The sequence below is a fragment of the Sinocyclocheilus grahami genome, unplaced genomic scaffold, assembly GCF_001515645.1.
Source record: "Sinocyclocheilus grahami isolate Dianchi unplaced genomic scaffold, SAMN03320097.WGS_v1.1 scaffold139.1, whole genome shotgun sequence".
Classification (NCBI taxonomy): domain Eukaryota; kingdom Metazoa; phylum Chordata; class Actinopteri; order Cypriniformes; family Cyprinidae; genus Sinocyclocheilus; species Sinocyclocheilus grahami.
The window spans coordinates 45,749-61,745 of record NW_015505318.1 but is presented as its reverse complement, the minus strand read 5'-3'; the positions used below and the strand labels follow the sequence as shown (position 1 = coordinate 61,745).

Here is a 15,997-nt window from a genome sequence, read left to right as displayed (position 1 = left end):
TTTTTCAGGAGCGCTGTAACACCGAGCAGATGCGGATCCGCTTTCTATAATGGCAACATGCGATCGTCGTTGTCTAATTAACGGAAAAATGGAAAATAAAAGTTTTTAGTGATTTAATTAATACTATCACATATATCAGCAACTCCTTTAAAAATAAATTAAGTGTTATAATTGAGTGGTGCTGAGAGAAAGTGTGCATTCAAACAAAGGAAAAATAGAAAAATATTGATGGATGGAACTAAATGGAAAATAAAAGTTTTCAGTGATTTAATTAATACTATCACGCATATCCAAGACTCTTTTAAAAATAAACAAAGTGTTATAATACTGAGAGAGGTGTGGATTCAAACAAAGGAAAACCTGACAAATAGATGAACACTAGAAATATTGGTAACACTTTAGTTTAGGGACCAGTTCTTACTATTAACTAGTTGCTTATTAAAATGCATATTACTAGCATATTGGCTGTTTATTGGTACTTCTAAAGCACACATTAATGCCTTATTCTGCATGTCCATATTTTAGATCCCTTAACAACTACCTTGCTAACTATTAATAAGCAGCAAATCAGGAGTTTATTGAGGCAAAAGTGGGAATTGGTCCCCAAACTAAAGTGTGACCAAAATATTAAAATGATGCCTTATGGTATCTAGTGTATTATTAGAGAAAGGTGGAAAGAATAATACTTATTTTGATTATTTATATGCCAATCTAATACCCCCAGTCTTCATGAATATGGTTTGCCATCAGTAGCCAATATTAAAACAATTGTGTTTGTTAAGGCACGCATCAGTTACTATATATTTTTTTCATATTTAGCATAAGGTTGGTGACTCACATAACTCATCCCATACAGTTTGGACAAGAATTATACCTGAAATTGAAGCAAAAAGAGATGTTCTATTATTAACACCCTTGTAACCACCTAGAACACCATAGCAACTGCATAGCAAAATATTAAAATCACTCAGAGTACCTTAGTAACCACACAGAACACTTGAGCTACTGCATAGAAACACCATAAAATAATACAGAAAACCTTAGCAAATACCAAGCAATGCCTAACAACCAGACAGAGTGCATTAGCAATGCAGAATCCATCAAATATGTACAACAAGACACAGAGCCACGAAAGCAGAAAAATATGCTAAATGACTGCTTTTTTCTTTTAAATTAAATGTGAAGAATGCATTTAGATTTCTTTCAATATTTTCTAAAGAAATCTCTTATGCTCACCAAGGTTGCATTTATTTGATCAAAAATACAGTACAATATTGCCAATAATTGCAATTTAAAATACTGGTTATCTATTTTTATATATTTTAAAATGTATTCCGGTGTCATTACTCCAGTCTTCAGTGTCACATGATCCTTCAGAAATCAATCTAACATGCTGATTTGGTTCCCAAGAAACATTTCTCATTATTATCAATGTTGAAAACAATTCTTATTAATGTCTTTGTTGAAACCATCATACTTTGTTTCAGGGCTCTTTGATGAATAGAAAGTAAAAAAAATAAAAACTGCATTTATTTGAAACAGAAATCTTTTGTAACATAATTGTAATTTTTAGTCAGTTGAATGCATTTTTGCTGAATTAAAAAAAACAGTATAGTGTATGATCCCTGTCATATTTTCTATGATCATGCCTGTCTGTGTACCACGTTTTGAGGAAGCAACCTTTAAAATGATCAATTCTGTTCAAGTCTGTAAAAACTGCAGAGACTTCAATGCATCTGCCAGCAAAAATTGCAAAAAGGTGAAACAAACAATACACTTCCAAAAGCTATTGACTAAGAAACAGTTACAGAATACGTAACAAGTCAGAGACAAATTAACAGTCTATTTTAGCCAGAAATCTCACTCTATATGCTTAAAAGCCGTCTAAGATACAGATTCATAATCGCAGGAAACAGTGTATCACATGCTAAAATATTTATTCTTTTTTTTTTTTAATTGAATTTTTGCAGACATGTGAAAAGGTATTACATCGGTTGCAAAATGAGATAAGATGTCTGATCAGAAGAAAAACAAGAAACAAAACTTAACAACAAAGAACCCTTCCACCCATAACCCACCCCAAGGGCCACCGAAATAACACGCACAAAAAAAAAAAAGGATATCAAAAGGCAACAGACAATACAATAAAGTCTAATCAAATGAACCCCCCATAGGGGTCTAGTCAGAAGGTCCAGATGTCACAGTAAGGTTCTCAGTAGTACATAATATAGGGCTCCACATTTTGTAAAAGGCCCTCAGTGATCCTTTGGAAGAATGTCTAATTTTTTCTAGGTGGATACATTGCAATACCTCTCGTGTCCAATCCTCATGTGATGGGGGAGAGGCATGTTTCCATTTAAAGAGGATAGCATGCCTGGCCAACAAAGTGGTAAAGGCAATGACGCAGTGCACTGCAGGTGATGCAATTGAAGTTGGGGAAAGGCCAAACAGGACAGTCAACGCGTTAGGGGCAATAGTGGTATTAAGGGCCTGTGAGAGTGTTCTAAAAATGTCAAACCAATAGTCTGTTAGCATTGGGCAAGACCAGAACATATGGAGATGATCAGCTGGAGATTGTTTGCATCTATTGCAGGCATCACTTCTGTTAGGAAATATTTTAGCCAGTTTAGCATTAGTGAAGTGAGCTCTGTGAAGCACTTTACATTGTATTAGGGCATGTCTAGCATAGATAGATGAAGAATGAATTAATCCAAGAATGTTCTTCCACTGGTCCTCCGATGTAGCGAATCAGCTCATGATTAATATGAATAACTAATCATAACTAGTTATAATTAACTATTCATATTTTAGATCCGCTGTAGATATTTAGCTGACCTATCAGGGTCAACTGTCTTGTCAATTCTAAGAACGTTAATTTCCTGGTTAAGGGAAATAACTTTCTTACTGTACAATTCTACAAAGCTTGTAGCGTAAATCTGCATGATTAGTGACTCCGGTTATGAGCAAACAATGAACACGTCAAGTGTGATACAAGTAAGGTTTTATTAACTACATAAACACTTAAACTAGTCCAACAGACTACATAAACACATAAACTGGTCTAACATACACATACACACACACACACACACACATACAGTTGGTATAGGAAAGGGTTAAAGTTTAGATCTCCCAGATCTACACCTGGGGATACGTCAGATCCTTAGTTCAGACACACCTTTGTGTGGAAACATGGTACTTTAGTATCTGGAACTTGAATCGAAAATATTAAAGATTCTCAGGACACTAACATATTGCCTATGTACCAACATATAATATACACTCTTGTTTAGATCATCAGAAGGCGAATTCATAGATACTAAACACGGTATATGTAAGGTTATATGAATGAGTGGTTTATCGTAAGCATGAATAAAATAGTCTATAATACAACAGATTAATACAAAACAGCAATAATATACACAATGGCCTGAAGAATATGTGTGTTCATTCAAAGAAAGGTTTTCCTATGAATTAATTAGTAGAAAAGTCCATTCCTTGTGGATTTTCCTTATGGGGACAATGAGTGGGTTATTCTACTCACATTCCTGGGGGGTCATAAAACCAGTGATATCATGATTAGTTGTCATGGTGACCAAGGGGGCCTGGTGTGCTGCAGAAATCCTGGCATCCAGTTTATGGAGTGAGGGGACTGTGACGATTTGTTAATCTAATGAATAATTGATTTGTTAAATCAAATAAAAATTAGTGTGTCAGATTGGTCGAGACGCTACACCGATATGTCAATACCCAAATCCTGCTCCCAGGTTTGCTTAAGAGAGTCAACTGGAGATGGAGTAAGGGAAGTTATTTTACCATAAATGGTAGATATCAGCCGTCTTTGGCTGAGAGTGAGAATTAAATCAAGTTCTGATTCAGGGGGCCGATTTGGGAAATGGGGAAATAATTTTTGAAAAAAACGAAAAAGATGGCCATTAGGAAGGTTGAATTTAACTGATTAAGAAGGAAAGAGGAGAAGATTTATTTTTCATACAAATCGTTCAATGTAAAAAGACCCTTAGTTGCCCAAATATCGAAAACCCGGTCTGAAAGTAAATAAATGATTATTGGAAATTGGCATGTAAATGGAGGCTTTGTGTAAACCGAATTGTTTCCTGAATTGATGCCAGATCTTAATAGAATTAATAACTACCGGATTGCTCGAAACTTTGTGTAGATCAAGAGGAAGCTGAGAACAAACATTAGAAAGTAAGGAACGGGAGGAAGATATTTCTATGTGTAACCAGGGTGGGCTAGAATCACAGCATCTATGGCTAACCCAGTAAAGTAGCTTATTGATATTACATGCCCAAAAGTAGCATCGAAAGTTTGGAAGTGCTAAACCCCCTTCAGTTTTGGGAAGCTGGAGAACGGATTTTCTGATACGTGCTGGCTTGTTACTCCAAAGGAACCCATTTGATTGCTGGTCTAAATTAGTAAAAAAGGATTTATTAATGCAGACTGGGACATGCTGAAAAAGATACAAGAATTTTGGTAGGATGATCATTTTAATAAGTTTAACGCGACCTATCAGAGATAAGGAAAGGGAGCTCCACCTAACAAAATCAGATTTACATTTGTCCACAAGTGGTATAAAATTCTTAAAAAACAAATCTTTAAACGAATTGGTAATAAATATGCCCAGGTATTTGAACCCATCCAAGGCTAACTTAAAGGGGAATGAAGAGAGAGGAAGAGATTTAGCCATTTGATTAATGAAAAATAACTCACTTTTTTGAAAGTTTAACTTATATCCTGATAAACAGCCAAACTGCTCTAGAATGGATAGTATAGGGGGGGAGAGAGGCTATAGGGTCAGATATGTACAATAGCAAATCAGCCGCATAAAGGGAAAGTTTATGTACCAGGCCCTGGCGGATAATGCCTTTAAATTTATCATGAAGCCAGATGGCCAAAGGTTCAATAGCTATATTAAATAGCAAGGGCTAGAGTGGACACCCTTGACGTGTCCCGCGTTGGAGCAAAAAGGGTGGCGAACGAACACCATTGGTATGCACTGATGCAGACGGGAAAGCATAGAGAAGTCAAACCCAAGAAATGAATTTGGTGTCAAACCCAAATTTACCTAAAGCAAAGAATAGGTATTCCCACTCCACCCTATCGAACGCTTTCTCCGCATCCAATGAAACTACAACTTCAGGGGTAGTGGGAGATGGAGAGAGGATAATGTTAAGTAATCTTTTAGTATTAAAGAAAGAATGCCTTCCCAATGTAAAGTCCGTTTGATCCAATAAAATTATGGATGACATGGCATCTTGGAGGCGAAGAGAGAAAACTTTAGCTAAAAGTTTACAATCTACGTTTAGCAGAGAAATCGGTCGGTAGTTACTGCAGGAGGTGGGATCTCTGTCTTTCTTTAAAAGCAAGGATATGGATGCCATATACAGAGTCGCCGGTAGTTGACCTTTTTGAAAAGAATCGTTATACATTTTCACCAAAATTGGCACTAGTAAATTAGAATATTCCTTATAAAATTCAACTGTAAACTCATCAGGGCCTGGGGATTTCCCTTTCTGCATTAATCTAATGGCTTCTTGGACCTCCCGAGGTCAAATGGGGCCACCTAATTCCGTAGCAGTGTCTTCGTCAATTCTAGGGTAATTTAATGAGGGGTTGGGGATCTTTGCTGAACCTGAAGAGTATTCAGAGGTATAAAGGTTAATATAGAAGTCTAAAAAAGCTTTGTTGATTTCAGCTGGGTCTGCAGTAAGATTGCCACTAGAGGAAATAATTCTTGAAATTACCCTAGAGGCACTGGCTGCACAAACCTGTTGGGCTAAGAGTGCCCCCGCCTTATCACCATGTTTGAAGAAACGCTGCTTAGTTTGTCGCAGTTGTCTCTCTACAATGTGTGTCATCAAACAGTTATATTCCGATTGTAATACAAGTCGCTTTTTGTAAAGGGTTTGGGAGGGAGAGATGGTGTATATTTCATCAAGTTTGAGAAGTTTTTCTAGAATGTCCTGCCTTTTAGCACGTTCAACCTTACGCATGTGTGATATGAAAGAAATAATCTGACCTCGAACAAAAGCTTTCAGAGCTTCCCATAAAAATCCAATATTAACCTCAGGGGTATCATTGAATTCAATGTAATTACTAATTTGAGTGGCAACAAAGTTCTTAAAACTCGTGATCTGCTAAAAGATGAGAACTAAATTTCCATAGAGATGGGGAGGTAACACTAAGTGGGAGATTGATATCAATCGACGTGGGAGCGTGATCTGAAATAACTATCGGGTGATAAATGCTAGCAGTAACCAGATGCAGCAATTTATTGTTAATAAAAAAAAAGTCAATCCGGGAAAAGGTTTGGTGCGGTGGAAAAAAAAAAAGAAAAGACTTTGTTATGGGGGTTTTTAAATCTCCAAGGATCTGAAATTCCTAAATGAGATGAACAAGCAAGCACTACTTTAGCAGAATTTGATAAATTGATTTGCTTAGATGATGACCTATCAAGACGTGTGTCTTGCACCAGATTAAAATTGCCCCCAATCAGTAGGTGATGATTGTCGCTGTTCGGAATTTTAGCAAAAAAGTTAACGAAGAATTGCTCATCATCCCAATTGGGAGCATAAATAGAGACTAAAACTACTGGAAAGTTGTTTAACAAGCCCGATACTATGACATAACGGCCATTAACATCTTGAATAACTTGTACTGGCTCAAACGATATATTCTTACTAACAATAATAGCAGCCCCTCTAGCCTTAGCGGAGAATTTTGAATGAAAAAGATGACTCATCCAAGCCCTTTTGATACGTTGGACAGCTGATGTTTTAAGATGTGTTTCCTGTAAAAATATAATATCCCCTTTCAAATGTTGCAACTGCGTCATTACCTTACCAATCTTAACAGCCTTATTCATTCCTTTAGTGTTCCAAGAAATAAGGCGCACACCATTACCCATCTTTGAAGTGTCAGGAGCCATCTAGAACAATGTAGAAAGTTGAGGTGACTTGAATTTGTAGGGCCTTCTGTAAAGCGAAATAAGAAGAAAAAAAGACAGAAAACAGGAGGGGAATAAAAAATAAAAATAAATAGAAAATAAAAACCCACCCAAAATGGTGGCCCCAAAGACATCCCCCAAAGTGCAAACATGATCCGGGCAACACAGCTCAATACTCTCAAGACTTCCGACATCTCATTCCCGCCACCTACTTAAAGGTCAACCCCCTTTCAAGTATATTGGGTCCCAACCATATTCTAACATCAGTTATTGCTGAACGTCACAACTGCAAAGTTTCACAGTCAACAGGTGCATACACAATGACAGAAGAGAAAGTCCAGTCAGCGCGGGTCATGGATTAAACAATATAAATGGGAATAAAATAAATGTAAAAAACTGTAAGTACTACCCACTATAATGGAGGGAAGAAAAGGTAAATAATAATAAAAAAAGGTAAATAATAATAAAAATAAATTAATTTTTAAAAAGCTAAATGATACATTTAAACATAACTTAGTAAACAATCAAAGTTAAATTATGTACACATAACCATGTAACATGTACAGTCACTGAATAAGCTAATATAACCATGAAAAATACTGAACTGAACCAATCTAAAGTATTATGACAGCACGTATTGTAGGCGCCACGGCAGAGTCTGAAAGGCAGCGAATGTGTGTAACAGCTGCAAAATCTTCAAAGGCAACAAGTAAAGTGAAAACAAGGGTGCACACAACCCCTCCATGATGCCTAACGAGAGGGATCTATAAGTCTATAATAAACAGAACTTATGCACGTTCAAATGTAACAACTAGGCGATAACTAGTCAGCCATTTAAGTCTTGCAGAATTCAAAACATTTAGCGAATGCTAACGTTACATCCTGAGTCACCAACCGAGTCAGCCGCAGGTTACTGCATCAGTCACTTCAAATTTAGTCCTCAGCAGAACTAGTCCTAGCAATGTAGTCCTTGGCTTCAGCGACAGATGCAAGTCTTCTTCTGTTTCCCTCCTTCGTAACAATAGTAAGCCTGGCCGGGAACAGCAGCGCTGGTTTTAGTCCCAGTTTGTAAAGTTCAGACATCACCTCCCTGTACTTGGAACGTTGCTCCAGCACCTCCGGAGCATAATCCTCGAAAATAGCGATAGGAGTGCCACGATAATAAAGCTTTCCCCTCTTCGCTCTGGCTTCGCGAAAGATCTTTTCCTTCTGCTGAAACTTGTGAAGCCGGACAATAACAGGCCTAGGCCTTTGCCCCGGCCTCGGTTTGTCAGCCAGTGACCGGTGCGCTCTGTCGCACTCCGGCGGAGATTCCAGGACTCCATCCCCAAACACTTCTACGAGTAGCTCAGAGAAGAAGACAGACGGCCGAGGTCCTTCTATGCATTCAGGTAGCCCAATAATTCTTATATTATTACGCCGGCTACGAGACTCGAGGTCCACGAGTTTAGCAAGCAGTTTAGAGTTGCTCTCTTTTAACATAGCACACGTAGTTTCTAAGGCGTGCATGCGCTCATCCTGTGAATTTGCGTGGGTCTCGAGTGAAGCAATCTTCGAGCCATGTTCTGTCACGGTGTCTTGAATTTGATCCAGCTTTACCTCAAGTGTCGAGACGGTGGCTTTAAAATCTGCAGAGAGAGCAGCCCGGTGATCCTCCAGAAGGTTAGCGATAGCTGCCATGCTAACATCTTTGCCGTCATCTCCGCACGCTTCAGCTTTCTGTTCCTTTTTGCCTTGTTTTACTGATTTAGCTGCCATAATTGGATACTGATATGTGCACGCCAAAAATGTTGTCCAATTTGCAGTGAAAGAGAAAGAAGTTGTCGGGTTTTAAGGAAGCTATAGAATAAAATGTTGCGGGAGTGAGATTCAACGCCTGTCTACACCATCTTAACAAACCGGAAGTCAAAATATTTATTCTTATTAACTTATGTATTCAAATTATTTATTTGCACAAGACAGAAAAACAGAAGACAGAAAAAGATATGGCGGTATAAAGATCCAGCAGGATTAGCCTTTGATAAGTCAACTGCTTTACTGTGACATGAACGGAAGATTACAAAACAGAGCTCCACTATGGATACAAAATCACTTCCTTCTCATTTATGTCACGACCAAATGTTTACTGAGAATCCTGAATATGATTTTACCCCGATAGACTGTCTAAATGTGTATAATGATTTCTAAAGTATCATGAGACACTAAAGACTGGAGTAATTCTGCCTTGCCATCATTACAAGGATAAATAGCATTTTACAACATATTAAAATAATTTCACAACATTACTGTTTTTAAGGTATTTTTGATCAAATAAATGCAGTCTTGGTGAAGACTTCTTTCAAAAACAAAAAATCTTATCGACCCCAAACTTTTGAACGGTAGTGTATGCAGACTAAAATTAAATATAAAACAAAAATAAAAATAAGACCAAAACACTAAATTAAAACATGAAAATAAATAAATAAAAAATAAAAAAATCTTACCGATCCCAAAGTTTTAAACGGTAGTGTATGTAAACTAAAATTAAAATAAAGCCAAAAAAAAAAAAGAAATAGAAAAATAGAACTAAGAAACCTAAATTTAAATAAAAACGCCAAAGTAACGACATCAAAACTAAAATAAGACAAAAATACTAAATTAAACCATGAAAAAAAATTTTTTATAAAAAAAATCTTACAGACCCCAAACTTTTCAACGGCAGTGTATGTAGACTAAAATTTAAATAAAACTTAAAAATACAAATAGAAAAATAAAAACGAGGAACCTAAATTAAAATAAAAAAGTATAAGTAACAACATCAAAACTAAAATAAGACCAAAATGCTAAACTAAAATGTGAAAATAAATAAATAAATCTTAGACACATAATCAAATCAAAACTAAACTAAAATGGAAATGAAAGTAAAATGAAAAATAAAAATAACCTCACTGTAAGACAAGCTGGATGATCAGTTAACTAGTTGTCCATTATGATCCATATACTTATAAGTTGGATTTGAAATTCTGAAACTTACAATACAACAAGAACTTGGTTAGTCTCTACAGTGCTCTAAAACGGTAATACTCACTTGTACTGTACTATTCAATATTCAATTTACTGATAAGACTAAATATAATTTCACCACAATACAAATGCATGACTGTCAAATATTTCGAGAGAGGTCTCCAAAAACTGACACACACAACCCCTGAAAACCCCTTCAGCAACCGCTCTTCCAGCTCAAATTTGATCGATATGTGTACATTTGCCAGGCACATTTACTGTGACTATAAAAAAGGTCCATGCAGACTCACCTGGGATCCTTCTGAATGCTGTCGATGGAGGGCGAGCGGGCCAGGTTGCCCTCGGGTGGCAGGGCAGGGCCGGACTTGCTGTAGGGAGACTCCACTGAAGAGCAGTATGGCAACGTGCGGTAAGTATCCGTGTAATTGGCGCCCTGACCGGACGCATAGCCGCCTCTGGGAAACGTCCCTGTGGCATTCTGACTTCCTGTTCGCTGCAAGGGTACGGAGTCAACACCGGGGGAGGACGGGGCTATGGCAGGAGAGTAGGGACAAAACAAGAAGTTCAGGACCTGCTCACAGAACTGGTTCACTAGGTCTAGGTACAGGAACAATGAGAGGACAGTGAGAAGACAAGCAGACAAGACGTGATACAATGAAAGAATGACAAGGAGGGAGCAGAAAGGAGAGGAAGAGACAACAGCAATGAGAACGACAGCAATTAAAAGCTCCTTAACAGGTACATAATAGAGACAAAGTGAGTGTTACTAGTCAAAATCATTCTTTGGCAGATTAAAAAAGGATTTATATGCGAAATGAAATGCATTTGGATAGTTTTGGATGTGCAAAACTACATATTTTAACAAATTTGACTAAACGTTGCCTAAACGATTTCTTAAGTAATCACAATCAGCCATATGGATGTTGCATTTCTTTAAAGGGGATGCTGAATCAAATGTCTGATTAAATGTTTAATTAAATTTTTTTTTTTGTGACACTGAAGACTGGATTAATGCCTGCTGAAAATTCAGTTTTGCCATCACAGTAATATAATATAATATAATATAATATAATAAAGTTATTTTAAATTGTAATTTTAATGTTTTTATTGTTAAAAAACAACAACAACACCACCCCAACATTTTGAATGGTATAGACTAAAATTAACCTAAACCCTAAAAAATAAGGAAAAAAGAAAATAAAAAAGGAACAAAACCAAAACTAAAATAAGACCTAAAAAATAAACTATATGAAACAAAAATGAAACATTAATAAAAAAAATAACCTCACTATATGATAAGCTGATTGCAGGATGATTAGTTAACTAGCTGTGACCCAAATGCTGAAAATTGCAGTACAAATTCAATAAACTGCTTGATTAGTCTCTACTGTCCTCTAAAATGGTCCAAAACTTGTAATTAAATAATTCATATCTATGCCTGATGACTCACCGATTGACCAAGCTTATGTAAGCTCTAATTTTAGTTGTGACCGTTTCAAAAATACTGTGTGAAAATGGAAAATGAATGTCTACGGCGAGACAGGATGGCATCAGATGAGGTGACATCACAGGTCATGTGACTCCCTCATTATCTTTATACAGGTGCAGCTGTATCTGATAACTCTAAGAGGCAGATCAATTTAAATGCGCATTTGTTTGGTTTTTAACATATTGAGGTGACAGAGTGTATCCATTTTGCTCAATATGAGGGTAATGTGGCAGCCACTGTCTGCTAGACAGTTACAGTGGAGTGTCTCATAAATCTGCAGCGCGAGACGATCAATGGCAGGGTTCAGAGTCTTTACCACAACACTGCCAGTGAAGCCGTAAAACAGGACTATTAGTCACCAAACACAAAGTGCACCCTGGGAGAAAAGGCTCAATGTATCTTCGGAGACCATCCATGACTCTTCAGCTTCCTTTGGAGAAAATGCTGCACTCGCTCAGTGCAGGCTAACGATAATTAGACAGAGTTTGAGATTAATGAAGACCAGTTGAAAAAGGAAAAAAGAGGCAGAGAGCTAGAAACAGAGTGAGAGAGGAGGGGGAGCCTGATGGATTGAATATATAATGAGAAGCTGACGGACAGAGGAGAAGAAAAGTTCAGCAGACGTTTTACACATTAATTAAATCAGGCTACAATAATATATATATAATTTTTTTTTTATCATGCCAGTAGCTTAGCTTTACATACACCCTGCCAATATCTTCAATGGCCCCATCATATAAATAAAGTAAAATAAATAAATAAATAACTAAAATGAAAAAATTTCAATCAAAATTTTTAAAGTACTATAAAAATATAAACATAATGAAACATTGAATAATAATAAAAACATAGAAATGTAATTAAAATATATAAATTAATAACATTATATTAGTTCTTTACAAACAAATGTATGACGAATAAATGAATGAATGAATGAATGAACCCATACATATATACACACATAAGTAAATAAATACATAAATATACATATACTGCCAATGCCAAACTACAATGAAAAAAAATTCAATTACACTGAGCTAGACCTCATTAGCAACAACACTGCTCAATATAGCGCACACACTCACACACACACACACACACTTACATTTATGAGGCATATATTTATTTATTTATTTTATTTCTATTCAAAAGTCTCTGGAAAAAAGTAGATAACTTTAAATGCACTTTAAAAAAAAACAATGACATGGCAGAGTATCCATTTGGCTCAATATAAGAGTGTGGGTGTTTAGGCTTTGGGTTAACACAAACTCATTACTCGAATGTGAAGATTTCAAATAAAGAAGGTCTCTAACTGGTTTAGCACTGAAGGCCCCTAGGGCTTGATTTATAGCTCCAACTGCATGCAAACACCTTTGGCAGGTGAAAATCTATCTGTATGCCATTAATTATCGTGCAAAAAAGGGCTAATTAAATTTCAGTCTTTAACTAAAAGCAGAGTAACCGACATTGACTGTTTTGAATATCACTCAATCTCACATAGTAAGGTCACACACTGATTTAGTTAATGAATGAAAGATGATATATCATCAAATACTGCTGCAATTCTAAAAAAAAAATGTCTTGACACACTTTTCCAAAAAGTAAGTATTCCGCTTATCACTGTATGTGTAAGTGCTGCTGCTCCAGGCCTCTGCGAAGACTTTATCATCATGAAGTGTTGCCACTCTGCCATAGCGGCGAAGCCTCGGGAAAATGACCTTTCGGTGACCTTCAGATTCCATTAGCTTATCTTATCAGTAATGGTGTATCTTATGCGACCCCACACATCACTACACGGACAAGGGCTTTCCTCGGCACAGCGTGAGATAAAACACACAAACAGACAAGGACGCACATAAACCCACAACACACCAAAAGGTGGATAAGATCTTGCATAAAATCTCGACAACCGATCCGTCTCGTATCTATTATTAGTCATCGGCGATCGTAAACAATGCGAGAACAGAAAGTAATAACTGGCAAATATGAGACTGCATATATTTTCGGTATAAAAATGATAGATGGTCCCATAAACAACAACAAAGCAGGTGTTTATTAACTCACAGTAGGTTTTTCATCTTTTTTCATCTGTGAGAAATTTTAATGGTCAGTTCCAGCGTCAACTCAATATATTTCTCTACAACTTTATAATCCACCGCTGGTTAATTCCATCACCGTAGATCCTGTCCTCTATCATTAAGGGTAGGTGAGAATAAAATGGCGCATTGGCTGGTACAATGGCTGGTAAATACATCTCTCTGGGGCCACACTGTGTGTTCACCATCTTCGTGAAACGCTGACACTTTCTCTTATTCATTTTGTACAGAGGCTGTTAACGAGGGCAACTATCTGATAATGTGCTTCAGTGAATCCCGCTATTTCCTGACAACAGCGTTTGACGGTGTAATTCTTTAATTAACTCGCATACTAAGCCTTTTTGCTGTGTTCTGCTTCCTTTGACACCGTATACAGTCTTTTCTTAAGCCAGTTTGAAGGACACTTGTGAATAACGGCCAACTTTCCTCTGCTAATCTGTGCCTTCTCTCTCTGAACCGTATAAAGCAACATGACAACCAATCATTTTTTTCTTTCTTTTTTTCTGCTCAGAATCATAATACGTTATTGTTCAAAAGTTAAAAAGTCAGTATGATCTTTTTTAAGAAACAATACTTCTATAAGTGTGCATTACATTGATCAAAAGTGACAGTAAAGATATTGATAATGTTACTAAAGATTTTTATTTCTAATATAGACTGTTCTTTTGCACTTTCTATTTATCAAAAAGCCCTGAAAATTGTAGTACGATTTCCACCAAAAATGACAGCAGCACAACTGTTTTCAACATTCAAAATAAGAAATGTTTCTTGAGCACAATCAGCATATTAGAATGATTTCTGAAGAATCATGTGACACTGAAGATTGGAGTAATGATACTGCAAATTCAGCTTTGCATCACAGAAAAAAAAGAACGTAAAAAAAAAGAAGAAATGTTTCACAATATTACTGTTTTTACTGTATTTTGAGCAAATAAATGTAGCATGGCTGAGCATAAGACATCTTTCAAAAACTTACTGAAAAAACATTAAGTAAACATTTAAAAGATATAATTTTACTTGTCTCTATTTTTATTAAAATGTAAAATGTTCATGTCTTTAAAAAAAAAAAATCTAAATACATAAATCTCAGCTTTTCACCTTGGAGAGAATGGTTTCCTGGTTCTAATTCCCCCCGAGGAACTTTGTAATTTTTTTAATTGTTTAATTGTATGTACCTCAGGGGATGTATATCAAGAGCTGGGTGTACTTGTTTGCATTTTGTGGTTTCACTAGAATGGATAGCGGGCCGCTGCAGCTGTGCAACAGCGATAGATGGAAGTGTGTGTCTTCCATGTACATCATAAGAGAAGATTACCACTGCTGTTTTCCACCTCTGATAACAGCCACAAACCCTCAGCTCAAACATTAAAAATAACGCACTCCAGTGCCAGATCACCACTCATTATAACACACACTAACACAGGGAAAAGTCTGGAGATGGAAGATTTCGTCAGGTCTGACTTTCCCGGAGAAATGTCACCTCTCTCGGCGTCTGTTCTGTGCAGTGAGCGGCAGAGAAGCAGTGCATTCAGTTGGCCGCACCGCAGCCGACTCGTCAATAAATGAGTACAAAACAGCGTTTCCTAGCACCTGTCGCTTACTGATTGTTTGGAATTATAAATATGAGCGTAGTTTATCTGTTAATATCACATGCACTTTATAGTTTGTTGTTTTTTTTAGTTTGTTACTCAGACTCAGGCAGTGCGCTGCATGAGACAAAAAATATAGCCAAAACAACCGCATAGCCGCTCTTTAGTGTAGATGCATGTTGATTTTATCAGACGATGCCGTGATTATAAATGAGTGACTCCTGGTTAACATGTATTAAAAGGGGTCGTGTTTAGTTACTATTTAGTGTGGTATTAGTTGACAATATTCACTCATCATGACAGTAAAATAGGGCATTCTAAGTCAATATACTGCAGTATTTCCTCTCTCAATCAGTAGAAAATATAGTTAACACCTGGTCATGCATGAAAAAAAAATACCGTCATGTACCGTGAAACCGGTATAATTTTGAAAAATACCGTGATATAAATTTTTGGTTATACCGCCCAGCACTAATAGTGACCACTTAAGAAAAACAGTTACTCACACCTGTGTGGTGCGACATTACTGTCGGATTCAATATCGTCAGCATAGCATCATCTTTGAGTTTTAATCTTTCTGAAAACCCTGCGTCGAATACTGCCTTGTTTTTAAAAAAATCCGTTCTTACTGAAGAAAAAAAAAAGGTTCTTACTGACGTGGTCTGGAACTTCATAAAAAATAAAGTTAATCAGAAAAGTGTATCGTTTGGTTTCTGCGTAGAGCTGCGTTTGCCGCTCTTGTCATTTACCTACTTCGTACGCAAATCGGTGGGTGGGCTAAACAGACAGTGATGTCGATCTTCTTCTGCGGAGGCGGTGTTTAGCCACACTATTAGCACATTCCACAACCTGT

General features: G+C 36.7%; 1 protein-coding gene across 1 annotated transcript in view; it reads right to left on the bottom strand.

Moving 5' to 3' along the window:
- LOC107591257 (catenin delta-2-like) overlaps window positions 1-13,201 on the bottom strand; it is a 162,157-nt gene extending 148,956 nt beyond the window's left edge. The window contains exons 1-2 of the mRNA XM_016280372.1: window positions 13,081-13,201; window positions 10,261-10,567 (exon numbers count right to left, since the gene is read on the bottom strand). Coding sequence (XP_016135858.1) covers window positions 10,261-10,567; window positions 13,081-13,201 — 428 coding nt within the window. The remainder of the gene's footprint in view (window positions 1-10,260; window positions 10,568-13,080) is intronic.
- Between the last annotated feature and the right edge of the window lie 2,796 nt (window positions 13,202-15,997).